The sequence below is a fragment of the Protopterus annectens genome, chromosome 2.part1 (assembly GCF_019279795.1).
Source record: "Protopterus annectens isolate FY-2018-M chromosome 2.part1, PAN1.0, whole genome shotgun sequence".
NCBI lineage: Eukaryota > Metazoa > Chordata > Ceratodontiformes > Protopteridae > Protopterus > Protopterus annectens.
In genome coordinates, this window is record NC_056729.1 from 500,951,212 (window position 1) to 500,967,152 (window position 15,941).

The following is a 15,941-nucleotide window of genomic DNA, read 5'->3' on the forward strand; positions in this document are numbered from 1 at the left end:
TACTTTGACAAGTCATCTAGATGGAAAGAAAAGCCCACCTCTAAATCATTAGTAAGGGCAAGAAAAATAAGACTGAATGTGTTTCAGGCATTTACATTCTTGAAACCGAAAAAGCCTGGTGCACACAAACAGCTATAAGGAAGTGGATCAATGTAATCCTGCCACTTGTTTTGCAAGGTAGCAAAAGAGGTCTGCTAGTCCGGTATTCAGCCAGCACTCACTAAGCTAAAGAAATGAAGAAATTCCTTGCACGGAGAATATATCAAATAGTGATTCCTGCAGGAATGACTGCCTATCTCCAGACTCTTGATATTGCAAGAAGCAAGCCATTCAAGGACCATTTGTGCATGGAACTGAATGACTACATTGAAAAGAGAATTGAGAGAAATCAGCATGGAAACTTTGTGAAGCCTAGCCTGCAACAGGATGCGACTTGGGTGAAAAATTCATGGGATAAAAATCACAGACAGCTGTGCTGCCAATGCACTACGAGCAGGCTACTTTGACAGGTAGTGCTCATTTAAAGAGAGCTCTATTGCTAGGCATGACAAATTGGGGCCAATGGTTCTACAGGACATGGAGTCACAAGTTATTCAGGTCAAAATTCGGGGGTTGGACACTTATGACAATGTTCCAGAAGATGATGAAATGACTATTTGAATAACTATGAAAGCCAAGGTGCAGATATTCTGAAGTTGAAATGTTGTGTGAGAATAATACATACAGTGCACCAAACTGTTAACGCGTTACTTAGAACTGTTGTCCAATAACATAAAAGTACTAAATAAATGTTGATTTGTGTACATGAATAAATGCTGATTTTTGGACAAGAATAAATGAATAAAGGTAGATTGTTGTAACGTGTGGGTAAATAAGGCATCCCCCCCCTGATAAGCCCTAATGCATATTTTGGTGGGGGAGAGAGTTTCAGACCCGGTCTTATTTTCGGGGAAATATGGTATAAACAAAAATACACAAAGAGATTACTACTTTAATGTCCATTTCATTTTCTCCTTATTCTGGTATTATCTGCTTTAAATGCAGTGTACCTGCAACGTAGATTTACACATTACAAAAGTCACAGATTTGCATAATGAACTTTTCTAGAGAAGTGCATTTAATCTGCATTACCATTTAACAGTAGTTACCCACCACCACGAGAAAACCCAAATCGGTTACAAATCAAATTTTACAAGTTACAAGAAAAGAAATTGTAACACAAAAACATCACCAACCTTTGCTGGTTCAGAAGTAGCAACATAAGTCTTGGATTGAGGAGATGCCTGAGCTGCAGTCTGTTCAAGCAGAGAATCATACTTTATGCTTTTTTTCCGGTTTCTTTTCTCCTTCACATCAGATTTTACGTAGTCTTCAACAGCTTGGATCTCAGACGGCTCTGACACCAGATCACTGCAGATGGAAGACTCAAAAAGTGGCTTTCCATTCATGTAGGTTTTTGTAATTTTCAGCTTGATCTCCGGTGAACCACTCTTTTTTGGAGTGGTGTCTGGTGTCCCTGTTCCTTCTGGGTCCTCTGTTACAATCTCCAGTTTGTTTTCTGATGGCCCTGATGCTGCAGTTCGTACAGTCAAGTCGTTCAGCTTATCTACAGCAATGAAAGGCAGACCCCTGTTACTGAACTGCTGAAGTACACTCTCCTGCAATGCAACAGACAGATGAGCAGTTGCTTTTTCCATAAGAAGAGTATGGTCAGCTGTTAGCTCACAATTAGGAGTCTTTCCACTGTTATTTTCCAGTATCTCAGGTACCTGCTTCATTGTGACAGTCAAAAGCAACAGGAAATTATGCACCAGAATACATCCAGCCAGTTGATTCCAGTCTTAAAGTTACTGTGAAAAAGAAAAAGAAAACAGTTGAAAAAATGAATCTTGCCTACAAAACAAATGCAAATCATAGCCAATCTCAATTTAATTAAGCAACAGAAACTTGTAAATAGAAAATGCCTGGAGCTGGATAACAGTAGTAAAACAAATTACTCACTCCAAGCAATTCAATCCTTCAGCATCAGCTCAAGCAGGCAACTACACCAAATATTGACAAAATTAGTAACAGCTTATACAAAACTAAAATTAAGTTGACAAAATTAAAAATAATCAGGTTTAGTGCCCTTCAAAACTTAACCATTTTCAAAAAAAAAAACCTAACATATTATGCAAAAGACATTTTTTAGAATTGTATGATTTATTTAGAAATACGGGTTTGTTTGAAGTTGTTGCCTCACAGCAAGAGGTTCTCCTGTTGAGATTACCTGCTGGAGTGCCTTCTGTGTGGAGTCTGCATGTCCTCCCTGTGGTAGAGTGGCGTTCGAAAGACATGCATGCATGGGCGTGCCTTCGCTGAAGGTTGGGCGTCGGGCTAGCAACTCGGCACCATAAAAATCTACTTCCAATCATTTGTGGACCAGAGTTCCACCGTGGTGACCCCTAACCAGGAAAAGCAAAAAGAAACAATTCAGAAATACGGGTTTGAGCACAGAGATTTTACAGCTTTCAGGCCAACAAAGTGCGACATGGGGAGCCCTGAGAGGACATAGGAGTAAATACACACACAGACAGACGCTACAAGACACAGACGCTGCCTGAGCAGACACAGACGCTGCTACAAGACACAGACGCTACAAGACACACAGACGCTACAAGACACAGACGCTACAAGACACAGACGCTGCTACAAGACACACAGACGCTACAAGACAGACACGCTACAGACAGACACGCCGCTACACACAGACACGCTACGGCACACACAGACACGCTACAAGACACACAGACACGCCACAAGCACACACAGACACGCCAAGACACACAGACACGCTACAAGACACACAGACACGCGCACACACAGACACGCGCACACACAGACACGCGCACACACAGACACGCGCACACACAGACACGCGCACACACAGACGCAGGGGTGGAGAGAGGGAGAGGCTACTGCATCAGTAAATCAAAGATCTACTGTTATGGCAACTTTACTTAAACTTGGTGTCTGGTTCTATCAAACACCCCTGTTATTATGCGAGAAGATCCAGTCTGTGAGGCAGCTTGTGTTAATTACCGCTGGCCATTTTCACAAGGGAGAATCATGGTTGCCTGGGCCAGAAGGCAGTCAAAGCGATCTTTGGAGATCCATTCTGAATTTTCTTACGTACCCTGGATATTAGTGGAAAGGGAGGGAAAAGCACACAAGAACATTGCTGTCCAAGGAAAACAAAAGGGCATCCATCTTCAAGCCTTTTTGCATGGACACCTGGAGCAAAAACTTGCCAGCAGACTGCCTCCTCTCTAAGCAAATGGGTCTACTTGTGGTACTCCCCACAGATGGATCACATCTTGGAAGACCCCCTAACCTAGTTTCCAGCTGGGAGGGTCTTCCCTTATCCTGCCCAGCTTGTCTGCCAAGCAATTTTGCTCTGATAAAATGTAGGATTGCCTGTAGGGGGAGGGAGAGAAAGAATGAGCTGTGAGGCTATAACCCAATCTAAACATGGCTGATCAGTGGGGGCGGGGGTACAATCTGGTTTGCGCTGGCTTGCCAATGTACTACAGGACTGAGGTATTCTCTGCAACAACTTGGAGGTCCCAGAGACCAAAGGGAAAGCATCTTTTATACTTGTGATTAAGTCTGTCCTTGGTATCCCACACACCTTGCTCTTTTATCCATCCTGAAAATGCTCCCTAAGCAAAATCTAAAGTGGCTGTGGTGACTGATGGCTTTGGAACAGGGAGGGAGAGGGGTACACCTGTATTTAAGGATGTCTGCAATTTTCACCAAGTGATTTCTCTTCTGACAAAACCCCAGCACTGAAACATGTGGGGTGATCCTGGTACTGGGACCAAAAATATCCGATACCACTGTATCCCTCCTTTTGAAAAGTCTTGCTGGGGGATCATGAGAATTGCAGACGACAATGCCCAAATTTCCAAGGTATTCCCCTCGCAGTGACCAGTCAGAGTAAAAAACCTCAGAAACAGGTCTATATAATGATTCCTTTTTCCCCCCCTGTGGAAGAAAAGCTCTTTGAACAGTGTTGTTGAGCTGACATCCAAGGAGCACAATTATGAGTGAAGGAGTCAAAAAGACAAACATTCTCCGAACCACAAAATGAGCAATTTGAAATGTACTGCAAAGGTAAGTTGTTAAGTATGGAAAATGTGGATTCCCTGTAGTCTATAACTGGGGTTAAACCCATTTGACTAACCACTGCACCAAGAGTGGTCACAAAAGGTAGAGCAGAAGCTGATAATGTGATTCAGACATATGCCTATAGTCTGTATTAATAGGGATGTGGTAAGCATGTTAAATCTAGTGTTATCAGGAGACTTAAATGAGGAAGATAGGGTTAACAGGTTAAGTGACAGCATTTTGAACTGACACTATCACAATTTTTCATGAAAAAAAACAGAACTGGAGTACAAGCATCTTCTCTGTCAAAGAAATCCTTGAATAAAAGCCTTTCCTAAACTGGGAAGGAAGAACTAGCTCTAATCACTACCTGAAATATTACATGTTAACAGATACAGGGAACCACCATGGAAAGGAGGAACTTCTTCCCACTGCCACCTGTAATGTTGTTAAATGACCTTCAGAATCTATTTGACACTATCAAGTTGCCAAAGAGAAAAGTGGAAATTCAAACTTTCTGGAAGGGAAAAGGGAATTGCAAGGTGGGAGGGTTCACTTTAACATGTTGGGCTGGCCTTGGTTTTAGGGGTTCCTGTATTCTGTTTGGACCCCCCCTGGACATTATCAATTTACCAGCATTTTGCAGAGACTATTTTGTTTCTTGCCAACATTGGATAAGGAGTTAAAAAAGGCCTTAGAAATTTTGGAAAAGGAGAGCTGAAAAATCTTTCCTGTATCACCTTCCCCCTCATACTTTTTGATGAGCTCTGCAGTACAGGGACCAAAAATTCAATCTCATTTTTCACAATCTGAGAGGTTACAAGAATGCCTCAAGGCAAACCTCAAAACAGTGCCAGATGCAATACGCTTGTAAAGAAGCATCAGTCATACACACACTTTAAACAAAGTCTTAACTTGTAAAATGGAAGAAATTAAACTAATTAAAGCATTTTCTTCCTCACAAAAAAAAAAAAAAAAAAACTGCAGACAAAACATTCATCATACTTTCACAACTAGCTGGAATAAAACTAACTTAACAATTCAATTTTCTAAAAATCAAAATTGCAGAAGAATACACTTTCCTACAGAAAATGTAGCACTGGAATTAGCCAAATTCCAGGTTGCAAGATTAACTAAAGCTGTAACTAGAGAGTCAGGTTTGGGATGCAGTGACATCCTCTGAAAGAACTTAATTAATGGAAACAAAAATTACAGTTGTGTACACTTACCATAAATGTAAATGTCAGAGTGTATTCACTGTTACAGTCATCACACTTGGCAGGCAGCCCTCAGTCGGCCCGAATACCAGAGTCTTGGGTTTTCTGCGTTGGATGCTGTCGCCTCTTCCATGAGGTCAGATCACAGGGGTATAAAACATCCAGCTGACGCCATTACATCAGTTTGTCTTGCCCCAAATGTCAGGAGCCACCAAGATAGGAAGCTATTACATGGTGTGGAACACCTCCAGTAAAAAGTAAATACCCCTGCCATAAAAGATAGCAATAAAGAGAATAGGTAGAAAGGATACAGAAAGCCAGGGGGCTGGGAGGGAGGGAAACCAGGACTGCAACAGTGAATACACTCCAACATCTACATTTATGGTAAGTGTACTTAACTGTACTATGTTCTTCTAGTTTCACTGCTGCAGTCATCAGACTTGGGTTGATTCCCAAAGCTGAGGAAGGGTGGAGGCAGTCAAGAATTGTTATGGCTGGCTAGCACGTCTTGCAAGACTGCTGTAGCAAATCCAGCTCGATTTAGAAAAAAAAAAGCTAAGTGGTAATGCTTGGTGAAGGTGTGTACATAACTCCAGGTTGCTGTAGCCCTAGTAGAATGAGTTCATTGCCTGTGGGGTAGATTTTCCATGGTGCTTGTAGCAGAAATGAATGCAGTATGCTATCCATTTGGAAATGGTTTGCTTTGCAATAGCCTTGCCCTCTGACAGTATAGCAAAGCTGACTAGCAGCTGGTCAGATTTTCTGAAAGGTTTAGTCCTGTCAAGGTAGAACCTGAGCTGTCTGTGCACGTCCAAGGAGTGCAGGATCCTCTCCTTTATTCTGAGGATTAAGGGAAAAAGGTTGGCAAATGGATGGATTGGTTTAAAGCCACACTGGATACCACCTTGGGCATAAAGGATGGGTTAGTCCTAAGGGAAACCCTGTCAGCATGGAAAATAATGAAGGGTTCCACAGCCATTAGTGCCTGGTAACTCACTCTTCTTGCTGACGTAATGGCTAGAAGGAAGGCTGTTTTCCAAGAGAGGAATTTTAACTCTGCTGAAGCTGCAGGTTCAAAAGGGGGAAGCGTGAGCTTTTCCAGTACAAAGTTAAGGTCCCAAGCCAGGGTGGGAGCTCTCCTAGGGTCCTAAAATTGTTAGCTCCTCTCAGGAACTGTTTGATGAGAGGGTGAGAAAAAGAGAGGTGGCTCAGTATTATAATGAATTGAGATGGGAGAGGCATAAATCTTAATTTAAGAGAAGGATAGGCCTCTGGAGCAGCTCTGCTAGGTAATCAAGGATTTGAGGTAAGGTGAGCACGGCTGTGTTGTTTCCTTGAGACAGACTCCAAGAACGATATATTTTCCACTTTTCAGCACAAGATTTCCTAGTACTAGGCCTACTGGCCTCAAGCATGACGTCCAGCACCCATTTGCTGAGGGTTGGTGGTGGTGTATTCAGAGGATAAGCCAGGCTGCAAGGTTTAGAGTTTGCAGCCGTGGATGCAAAATCTGTCCCTCCTGCTGAGACAGCAGGGAAGGTGTTTGATGTAGGTGCCAGGGTGGCACTGCTGTCAGACTGCGTAGGAGTGGGTACCAGTGCTGGTGTGGCTAGTCTGGGGCAATAAGGATTGCCCTTGGCCTGTCCTGTTTGATCTTGAGTAGTACTTCTGAGAGAGCAGAAGAGGAAAGGCATAAATTGAGAGGTTTTCTTATGTACAGGATAGGGCATCCACCTTTCCAGTCTCTGCTGTGAGGGTTCCTGGTGCAAAATTTGCTCAAATGGTGGTTTGGGGGGGGGGGGGCAAAGAGGTCTACCTCCGGTGTCCCCCCACCTCTGAATTAGAAGTTTGAATGAGTTGTGTTCCAGTTTCCACTCGTGTGGGTCCGGTAGATTTCTGCTTAAGTAGTCTGCCAGTGAATTTGTTTGCCTGCCAGAAATTGATCTTGTAGGTGCACTTGGTTGCTCAAGGCTATCTTCCACAGGGCCATGCTAACCTGCAGAGTGGGTAAGAATAAGCCCCCCCCCCCCCACTTGTTTATATCTCACATAATTGTGGTGTTGACTGTCTTTCAGGAGCTGTCCCGGAAGGATAAGGTATTTGAAGACTGTCAGAGCATTCTGTAAAGCTAGCATCTCTTTTTGATAGATTTGCAGGGGAATTTGTCCTGGGATCCATTTGCCTTGAATGCATTTGCCTGCCATGTGAGCCCTTAATGCACAGTCTTATGCATCTGTCAGGGTTTGGGTGGCAAAGGGTTGAGTGAAATGAAGTCCCTTCTTGTGGCTGCATGCCTCTGCCCACCAAAAGTACTCTGCCCTTAGACCAGGTATGATAGGAATCACTGTATCCAGGCGCTGACAATGTTGACACCAGAGACTTTTTAAGTACCACTGACGTTTCCTCATATACACAGTCTTGCATATGGAATCATCAGAATGCATGAGGCCATGAACCCTTGGGCTTGCAGTATTTTCCTCGCAGATAGCTGGGTTTTGGTGGTCATTAGTTTGAAGTAGTTTGTTAAATAGACCTGCTTTACTGGAGTGAGGAATGCCACCTGGGAAGTTGTTTAAGCTTGCTCCTATGAATACAATTTTTTTTTTAACTGGGCACCAGTTGTGATTTATTTTCGATGCTGGTGTACCCCAGTGAAGTTAGGAGTCATTTTACAAATGCCAGGTGCTGAAGTAGCAATTCCCAACTGTCCGCCTGAGTCAGGCAATCGTCCAAGTATGGGTAAATTTGAATAATTCTCTGCCTGCATTATGCAATGGCTGGAGCCAGGCACTGTGAACACTCTGGGTGCAGTAGATAAGCCAAAGGGAAGTGGAGAGAACTGATAGTGCATAGAGCCTGCCATGAAAAGTAGATATTTCCTGCAAGACTCCCTTTATGGGGATGTGCATACAAGCTTCTTTGAAGTCTAGAGTGACTAACCAGGCATCTTTGGCTAGTATAGGAAGAAGCTGGAGCAGTTGTAAGCATTTTGAATTTTTGGAACTAACAGAAAGGTGTTGAGAATTCATAGATCTAGGATCGGGCAACAAGAGCTCTCTTTTCTGGGCACGAGAACGGTCTGGAGGTTGACTAGCCCTGATACTGAGAAGGGAAAGTACTTGCTTTTGAACCTTTGCGCACTGGTTTGGAAAAAGGTCTGGCAACCCACTTGGGGTTGGCAGTGAATGGAAGTAGAATCTATATCCCTGGGATACAATGTTTAGAACCCATCCGTCCTGAGTAATGGACATCCATTTTTTTGCATGAAGGGCGAGTATTCCTCCCAGGGGTGCAAGTACTTGGGCATGGCTGGGAAGGATAATCGAAAAGTCAGTGAACTTTTTCCATAAGGGGGTGGCTCACCACTCCCTGTTTTGAGGTAGGAGCACTCCATTGTTTACATCTCTGCATACACCCTTGAGACTGTAGTCTTGGAGGACCATTTCCTCTGGGTCTGGACTGAGAAGGCTTGGGAGGGACTGGAAAGGACCAGTTTTTAGAAGGCCAATGCCTACTGAATCTAGGTGGCTGCACCTGTAAGACATCTTTGACAGTTAGCATAGATTTAGTTTTTTCCTCCATCTTTTTAAGAACAACTTCTGCTTTTGTGCCAAACAAACGATCATGATAATGAATCGGAGTAAATTTGCTTTGACATGGTCTGGCAAGATTTGTTCCTTCAGCCAAGCATGCCTTCTCAATAAAGACCCAGTGACAGCTGCCCTGCAAGATGCTTCTAAGGCATCAAACCCACACTGCAAAGTATGTTTACTAACTTGGTTTGCAGAATACATCAACTCTTGTAAATCTTTATTTTCTGCACAATCTGGAAGTAACACCATCTTTTGTTTAATTAGTTCCATAGTGTGTTGCTGGTACTTCAAAATGTGAAACTGGCAATTCAAAGCCCTGATGGCAAGAGTTGCAGAGTTACATACCTTCTTACCCCATCTGCCAACAGCTCTTGAATCCCTGCCTGATGGGGTAGGGTTTTTGGCTGTAGTAGCCTTAATGCCTTTAGGTCCCTGGGAAATGGTCTCTGGATCCGCAGTAGGATTCACAGAGAAATTTGAGAGTCAGGTACTCTGTAGTACCAGTCAGGTTTTCTAGGGGCTGGTTTTAAAGTGTCAGGAGTAAGCCTGGATTCCATGAAGACATCATCTACAATATCCAGGACAGGGTTATAAGCTAGAAGCCTGTGCCGAGGCAAATCTAAAAATTCTCTGAGTCTTTTTGGACTGAGGATAGTCCTGGCATTCCCAGCGGAAATGCTCTCAAGGTATGCAAAGCTCCACCAAAAGAAAAATCCTCTTGAGGGGAGGCAGAGGGAATGGATTCCTCTGCATTTGAATTCTCATAGGTAGATAAGGGTATGTCCTGGTAATCAAAAGGATCAGTCTTCGTACTCCTGGCCTGCAGAATCAGAAAGAAATTCAATTCTTTGTCTTTTAACAGGGGAAGGCTGGCTTCCCCTAATAAGAATAAGGTCTTCAGCCATTCTAAGCATTTGTTTTTGTGGCATGGGAGCTTGGAGCATGCACTTGGATCTTTGGTCGTCTGTTTTCTAGGCGTAGTGCGAACTCTGAGAAACTCAATGGTTTTAGCTAAAAATGAAGTTGTCGGTTTAATAGGAACATCGGTAGTTCGGAATACACCCTCAGAAGCCAGTGCCTGCACAGCAACTCTGGACCCATCCAAGGTAGAAACATCCGCAGGTTACATAGTCGAAGAAGTATCTCACAGCATACCAGACTCAGAATGGGTCTCAGCCGAGGCCTGAGAATCTGAAGCGGGTATCAGGGTCTGCGAAGGTGCCTCACTGGACTACCGGCACACTGGCGACTAGCTTATCGGAAGCATCATCTGCAGTTTTGAACTTATGCTGTCTGTCTTTATCATTGCGCTTTTTCGGAAGATCGTTAGTCTGATAGCTTATCAAAGCCATTTCGGAATATGGAGAAAGAGTGTGAAAGAATTTAGCAACAAAGATAGCCCATCGACGAATGGTTTGGGTGCTAAACGAGGCATAAAACAGACAGCAAGGGATGTCGTGGTCTGGGCCTAAACAGGTGACGCAGTAAGAATCAAAATCTCTGTGAGGTATTTGCTTTCCACAGGCAAGACAATTGTTAACTTTTTCTGACATCTGTTCATAGGTTCATACTAGGCTATCTGCCCTAGGGCATTTATAAGCCTAGCCAGAGTGTGTGTGGCTTTCACCACCCCTTAGGATAAGAACACTATACCCATTAGTTTGCTGTGCCTCTGTCCAGCAGTGACACAGAGATGATTCCCGGGGTAAACCTACGATCTCCCATCCACTCAAGATTTCTCTTGAACAGAGTCAGTGAGGGGCTCTGCCTCACATGGACTGGGATTCTGTTCCATAGTGTAGGGAGTCTCTGGGTGATGAATCTGTCTCCAGCACATCCTATTTATATCAGTGTTGAGGTTCAAGTCTCTTGCTCTTGTGGCTCTGGTGGATTTGAATTTTTTGAGGTGGAGCATGTCCATTAATTCCAGGTTGGACATGGCCTTGTATGTCAGGCACAGATCACCTCTGAGCAGACTGTATGCGACTGAATAGAGCTGGAGTTTCTTCAGTCGGGCAGCATATGACATATGTTTGAGCCCCTTTATCCTTTTGGTGAGGAACTTTTGGGGTCTTTCCAACTGCTGCAGATGTCGGGTAAGGTACATTCCGAATGGGGCGCTGTACTCAATCATTGGTCTGATAAGTGAAGAGTACAGGGGTACAATGACCTCTCCTGATCTGGATGTGAATCCCTTCATGATCAGGTGGGCAATGTAGAAGGTCTTCCTAACCACTTTGGCAATGTGAGTGTCAAAAGAGAGGTTACTGTCAACTTGGGTCCCCAGGTCCCTGATAACTTCTTCCGTGTTTAATGGATTACCACCTATGTGGTAATTAGGGGTTACCTTGTTTTTCCCAAAGGGTATGACTATACATTTTTTGGCATTTAGCTTAAGGCCATGGCTGTGGCACCAGTTATCCATTTCTATGAGACCTCTCTGGAGGATGTCTGTGTCTGATGGAGTGTCAATTATGGTGCCCAGTTTGCAGTCATCTGCAGATTTTGTCAGCCACAATCCCCCTATGTTTGCCTGCACTTCAGAAAAATAAAAATGGGTTTACATCTAAGCTGGTGAGCTTTTCTATGATGCCAGAGTGGGGTATTGTGTCGAACGCTTTTGCTAGGTCAAGGTAGGCTGCGTGAACTGCCTTACCCTCATCAATGGCCTTAGTGACTGTTTCGAAAAAGTCGACCAAGTTCAAGAGGCAGGATCTGCCCTTGACAAAGCCAAATTGGGTAGGATCCAGTGTCTGTAGGTCCCCAATGTCTTTATTTATGAGTTCCATTATGATCCTCTCCATAGCTTTGCAGACTAGGCTCGTCAAGCTTATGGGGCGGTAATTTCCAGGGTCCGTAGAAGCACCACCTTTGTGGAGTGGGACCACAGTTGCCGTACGCCATTCTTTGGGTATGTATCCTGTAGTAAGGCTAAGATTAAACAGCAGCCTTATGTGTGGATTTAGTTCCTCATTGAGTTCGTGTAGCACACAGCCGGGGACACCGTCCGGTCCCATTGATGCTGTGTTTTTTGCTTTAGAGAGAGCAGCTCTCACCTGGGAATCTGAGATGTTTGGGAGGCTAGACTCTGGTGGGATAGATATTTCTCCTTTTGGGGGGGAGGGAGGGGAGAAATTTGCACTGACCCTGTCTGCCAGTATGTTGGCAATGTCAGTGGGTTCAGTGATTTTTGTACCATTTTGGACTAATTCTGAGCATATCTGGGAGTTTCCACCCAGGTTTCTAACATAGCTAAAGAAGGCCTTATGATTGTCTTTTGTGTCTTTAGCGATTTTTCTCTCAAAGTTGGCCTTGGATGATTTTATGAGTGATCGTAGTTTTTTGCTAGTATTGATCAGAGATGCCTTCCCTTTTAGGGATTTTGCTCTGTCATTTAGTAGCTTTCTCCTCTTGCTGTAGAGTTTTGTTTATGGCTGGGGTCCACCAGACCGGGCGCCTGCCTTTGGTGGAAAGGGTCTTGATTTCATTAGGGATTGCTTGATCCATACATTCCTGGAGGTGCTCGTAGAAGGCATTTGTAAGGGTTTCAGCAGCGTGGGTTGTGGTTTCCACTGGCTCGGGGGCCTTGAAGGATACCGCTCCAGTCTTAAGAAGTGTGAAGTTTGCTTTTGAGAAGTTCTTTACTGTGGTCTTTTTAGCTGGGGTTGGGGGCGGGATGTGGATCTCCAGTGAAATTAATTTATGGTCTGATCTCACCAATGAGGGATATACTTCCGGTGTGGAGCATTTTGTCCCCATGTTTGTGATGATCAGGTCTAGTATATTTTCTCCTCTTGCGGGAATGGTGACTAGTTGTTCCATAGCATTTGAGTTTATGAACTCCAGGAACCTTTGGGCTAGGGTGTTGGGGCTTGAGTAATGTTCCCAGTCTATGTTTGGGTAGTTGAAGTCACCCAATATGATGGTGTTTGGAGAGACATTCATACTCTCCAGTGTCTTCAGGAAGGCTGTGTGGGTTTCCTGAGTTTGAGAGGGTGGTCTGTAGCATGCTACAAACTGTAGGGCAGTTTTACCTATGGTTAATTGCACCTGGATGGTCTCTGATGCTTTGTGCGTTGCCACTAACCTGGAGGTGTGGGTATCCTTTATGAATATGGATATTCCCCCTCCTTTTGTGGTTCGGTCCGGATTTTGGGGCCGGAACGTATGATATGAGGTATAACCGGATAGTGCTGGGGTGCTCTCAGAAGCCTTGAACCAGGTTTCAGTCACAGCACAGACATAGATGTTCCCCATACTGAGGAGGGCTTCGAGGGCGTGCATCTTGAGGTTTAGACTTCTGGCATTGAGCAGTATTACCCTTAGTTTTTTTTCCATTTTTGTTTTCTAGGGCGGTAGGTTTATCATTTGAGCCTCGACTAAAAAAGGCACTATGGGGGTGGCAAGAGCCTTTGCCAATATCCGGAAGCCCAGGGGTGACAGGTGCAAGCCATCCCTTGCGAAGCAGCGTGGCTTGTCAAGCAGGTCATCCCAGGCAGACAGACATTGGATCCCCTTCGAATGACACCAGTAATTAAGCGAATTAAAGCTGATCATTTTGTCTCTGTATTGTGGCATTATTCTTGGTGAGGGTAGGATACTGCTCAGGGTCAGGGTCATACCGGCCTGGGCTACATAATCTGAGAGCTCCTCTATGTCTCTTTTCATGTAGTCCAGGGAGGTACGCCTCAGGTCATTCACACCGGCATGGACAATGACCGAGTCATACTTGTACTTGCTGTGGAGTGACCTGAGTGCTTGTGTTATGTGGCGGATTCTAGCGCCTGACAGGCAGCTTACTGTGATCTTTTCCTTGTTCAGTCTGGTGAGTGGGACGTCAGTGTGTCTGACTATGGAGTCACCTATAACATGTGTGTCTGGTATTGTGTTTGGCCTTAAGGGCTGTGACTGTTTAGCACACTGACTTTGAGGACTATGTGTTGCATTGTCTTATGTCTTGAGGTGGCAGTTGCTTGGGTGTCTGCTTTGGAGGCCTCTGCAGTTTTGGTAGATTTTTGATCAGTGCCTCCGAGTATGTCTTTGTGTGTTTATGTGTTTGTTTTGCAGTTGTGTTAGTTCTATGTGAAACTGGGTTTGTGGTGTGCGTGGTTTCCTTCTCCTCCTGTCTGGTCTTGCCAGTCCTGAGTTGAGAGAGCTCAGCCTCCAGTTTGGCTATATAGTTGCATCTCTCACATGTATTTGTGTTTTGTGGGAGAAGGAGTGGGTTGTCTGTGTACGAGGCAATTGTAACATTGCCTCAAGATGCCCAGATTCACCAGCTGAACAGGAGAGGATGCTAGCTAGCAACTGACCATTCGACATGCTAGAAAAAGTGAAAAAGTTTGCTGTGTAACTGAGTCAGAAGGGACCTATAGGGAAATGGGTACTCAAGGGGATTCTAGGCTAATGTAGTACTTTTAGTATACAATAACTTTACCTATATAAAAATGCTTTAGGAGCAAGTGCTGAGCTTCTGAGATAGAGAATAGACTGCTTAGATTGCAAGTAGAGAAGTTCTAAGGGAAAAATTGAAGAGCAGACTTTACGGAGCCAGAAATAGTTTAACCGGCGCTGCCCGATGGTGCTCTATGGGCAACTCCGCGCTAAATCACGCAAAAGCGCGCTAAAGCTGGCTTTATAGCAGGGGGTTGAAAAGAGCTAGGAATTGACCCAAAATGGCCAATAGACTACAAGTTTCTGGCTGGAACCACTACTCCAGGGACAAATAGGCTGCTCAGTGCTCCCCACTCCCACTGGTGAACAAAGAAGCTTCCCCTTTATCCAAACAAGGATACGGAATAGCACAGGAACCAAGCCAAAGCCCAGAGATCAGCAAACTTTGAAGCCTGGACTATTCTAGTTCAGTAAGGCAGGAAAACAAGATTTTTTTTTTTTTGTTTGTTTTTTTCTTTTTTGCGGAAAACAGAGGAAAAACAGATAGTAAATGCTATAAATGCTTTTAAACGGCTAGAGCACTTGAGTGTGTTAGCCTACAGGTAAAATTAAGCAGCAAATAACTTTTTAAAAGTGCAAAACAGTTAATCAACACAAAAACAGTTTAAATAGAAAGCAGAGCTGTATAAACAGGCGAAAATGCAGTCGCTAAGCAGTAAATAATCAAAAAGCCAGAAAAAAATGCTTAAATCAGTTATAGCAAATACAATTATAACATGCTCTGAAATATACTGTATATTTCCAAAATGTTTGAGAAGGACAGTCAGAACACAAGAAGATTCAGGCGAAAGAAAAAAAAAAGTTTTGTTTTACTTTTTGAAAGGGAAGGAGAAACAGAAGGCCTTATCAAATGTTCTCTCTGTATTAGGCAGAATGAGCTAATGACACTAGACAGGGCGGGCAACTGCAAAGCTACCAAGTATAAGAGCAAAACACCAACAGGGAGGGTGGGACAAAATAGACAAAGTGCTTTATATATATTAAATTTTAAAAACAGTAATCTGTAAATATATATTAAATTTTAAAAACAGTAATCTGTAAAAATAATCAAAAAAAAAATCAAGATACTTATATTTTGAGCTCAGTTACGGTCAACAACTTCTCCAGTCTGCACTGTGTAAAGACAGAAACCCTGTCAAAGTTAGGGCTTAAAAACCAGAACAGTTTTTTTTTTTTTTTTTTTTATTATTACAAGAACACAAAAGAACCAGCCCCCACTAGCCAAAAGATAATTACACAGAGGAAATGTTTCAGTTTACACAATAGCCTACAGACAGCAAGCACTAGAGAGACAAATGAAAGTTTTTAAACAGATAAGGATTTGTGAAAATACTGAATAGACAAAGTGCTTTATATATATTAAATTGTAAAAACAGTAATCTGTAAAAAAATAATCAAAAAAAATCAAGATACTTCTATTTTGAGCTCAGTTGCTGTCAACTTCTCCAGTCTGAACTGTGTAAAGACAGAAACCCTATCAAAGTTAGGGCTTAAAAACCAGAACAGTTTTTTTTTTTTTTTTTTTTTT

General features: G+C 43.5%; 1 protein-coding gene across 1 annotated transcript in view; it reads right to left on the reverse strand.

The window, feature by feature from the left end:
- NSD2 (nuclear receptor binding SET domain protein 2) overlaps positions 1-15,941 on the reverse strand; it is a 2,565,963-nt gene that overhangs the window by 2,243,869 nt on the left and 306,153 nt on the right. Inside the window, exon 2 of the mRNA XM_044062294.1 lies at positions 1,236-1,850. Within this exon, the coding sequence (XP_043918229.1) occupies positions 1,236-1,778 (543 nt within the window). The 5' untranslated portion in view covers positions 1,779-1,850. The remainder of the gene's footprint in view (positions 1-1,235; positions 1,851-15,941) is intronic.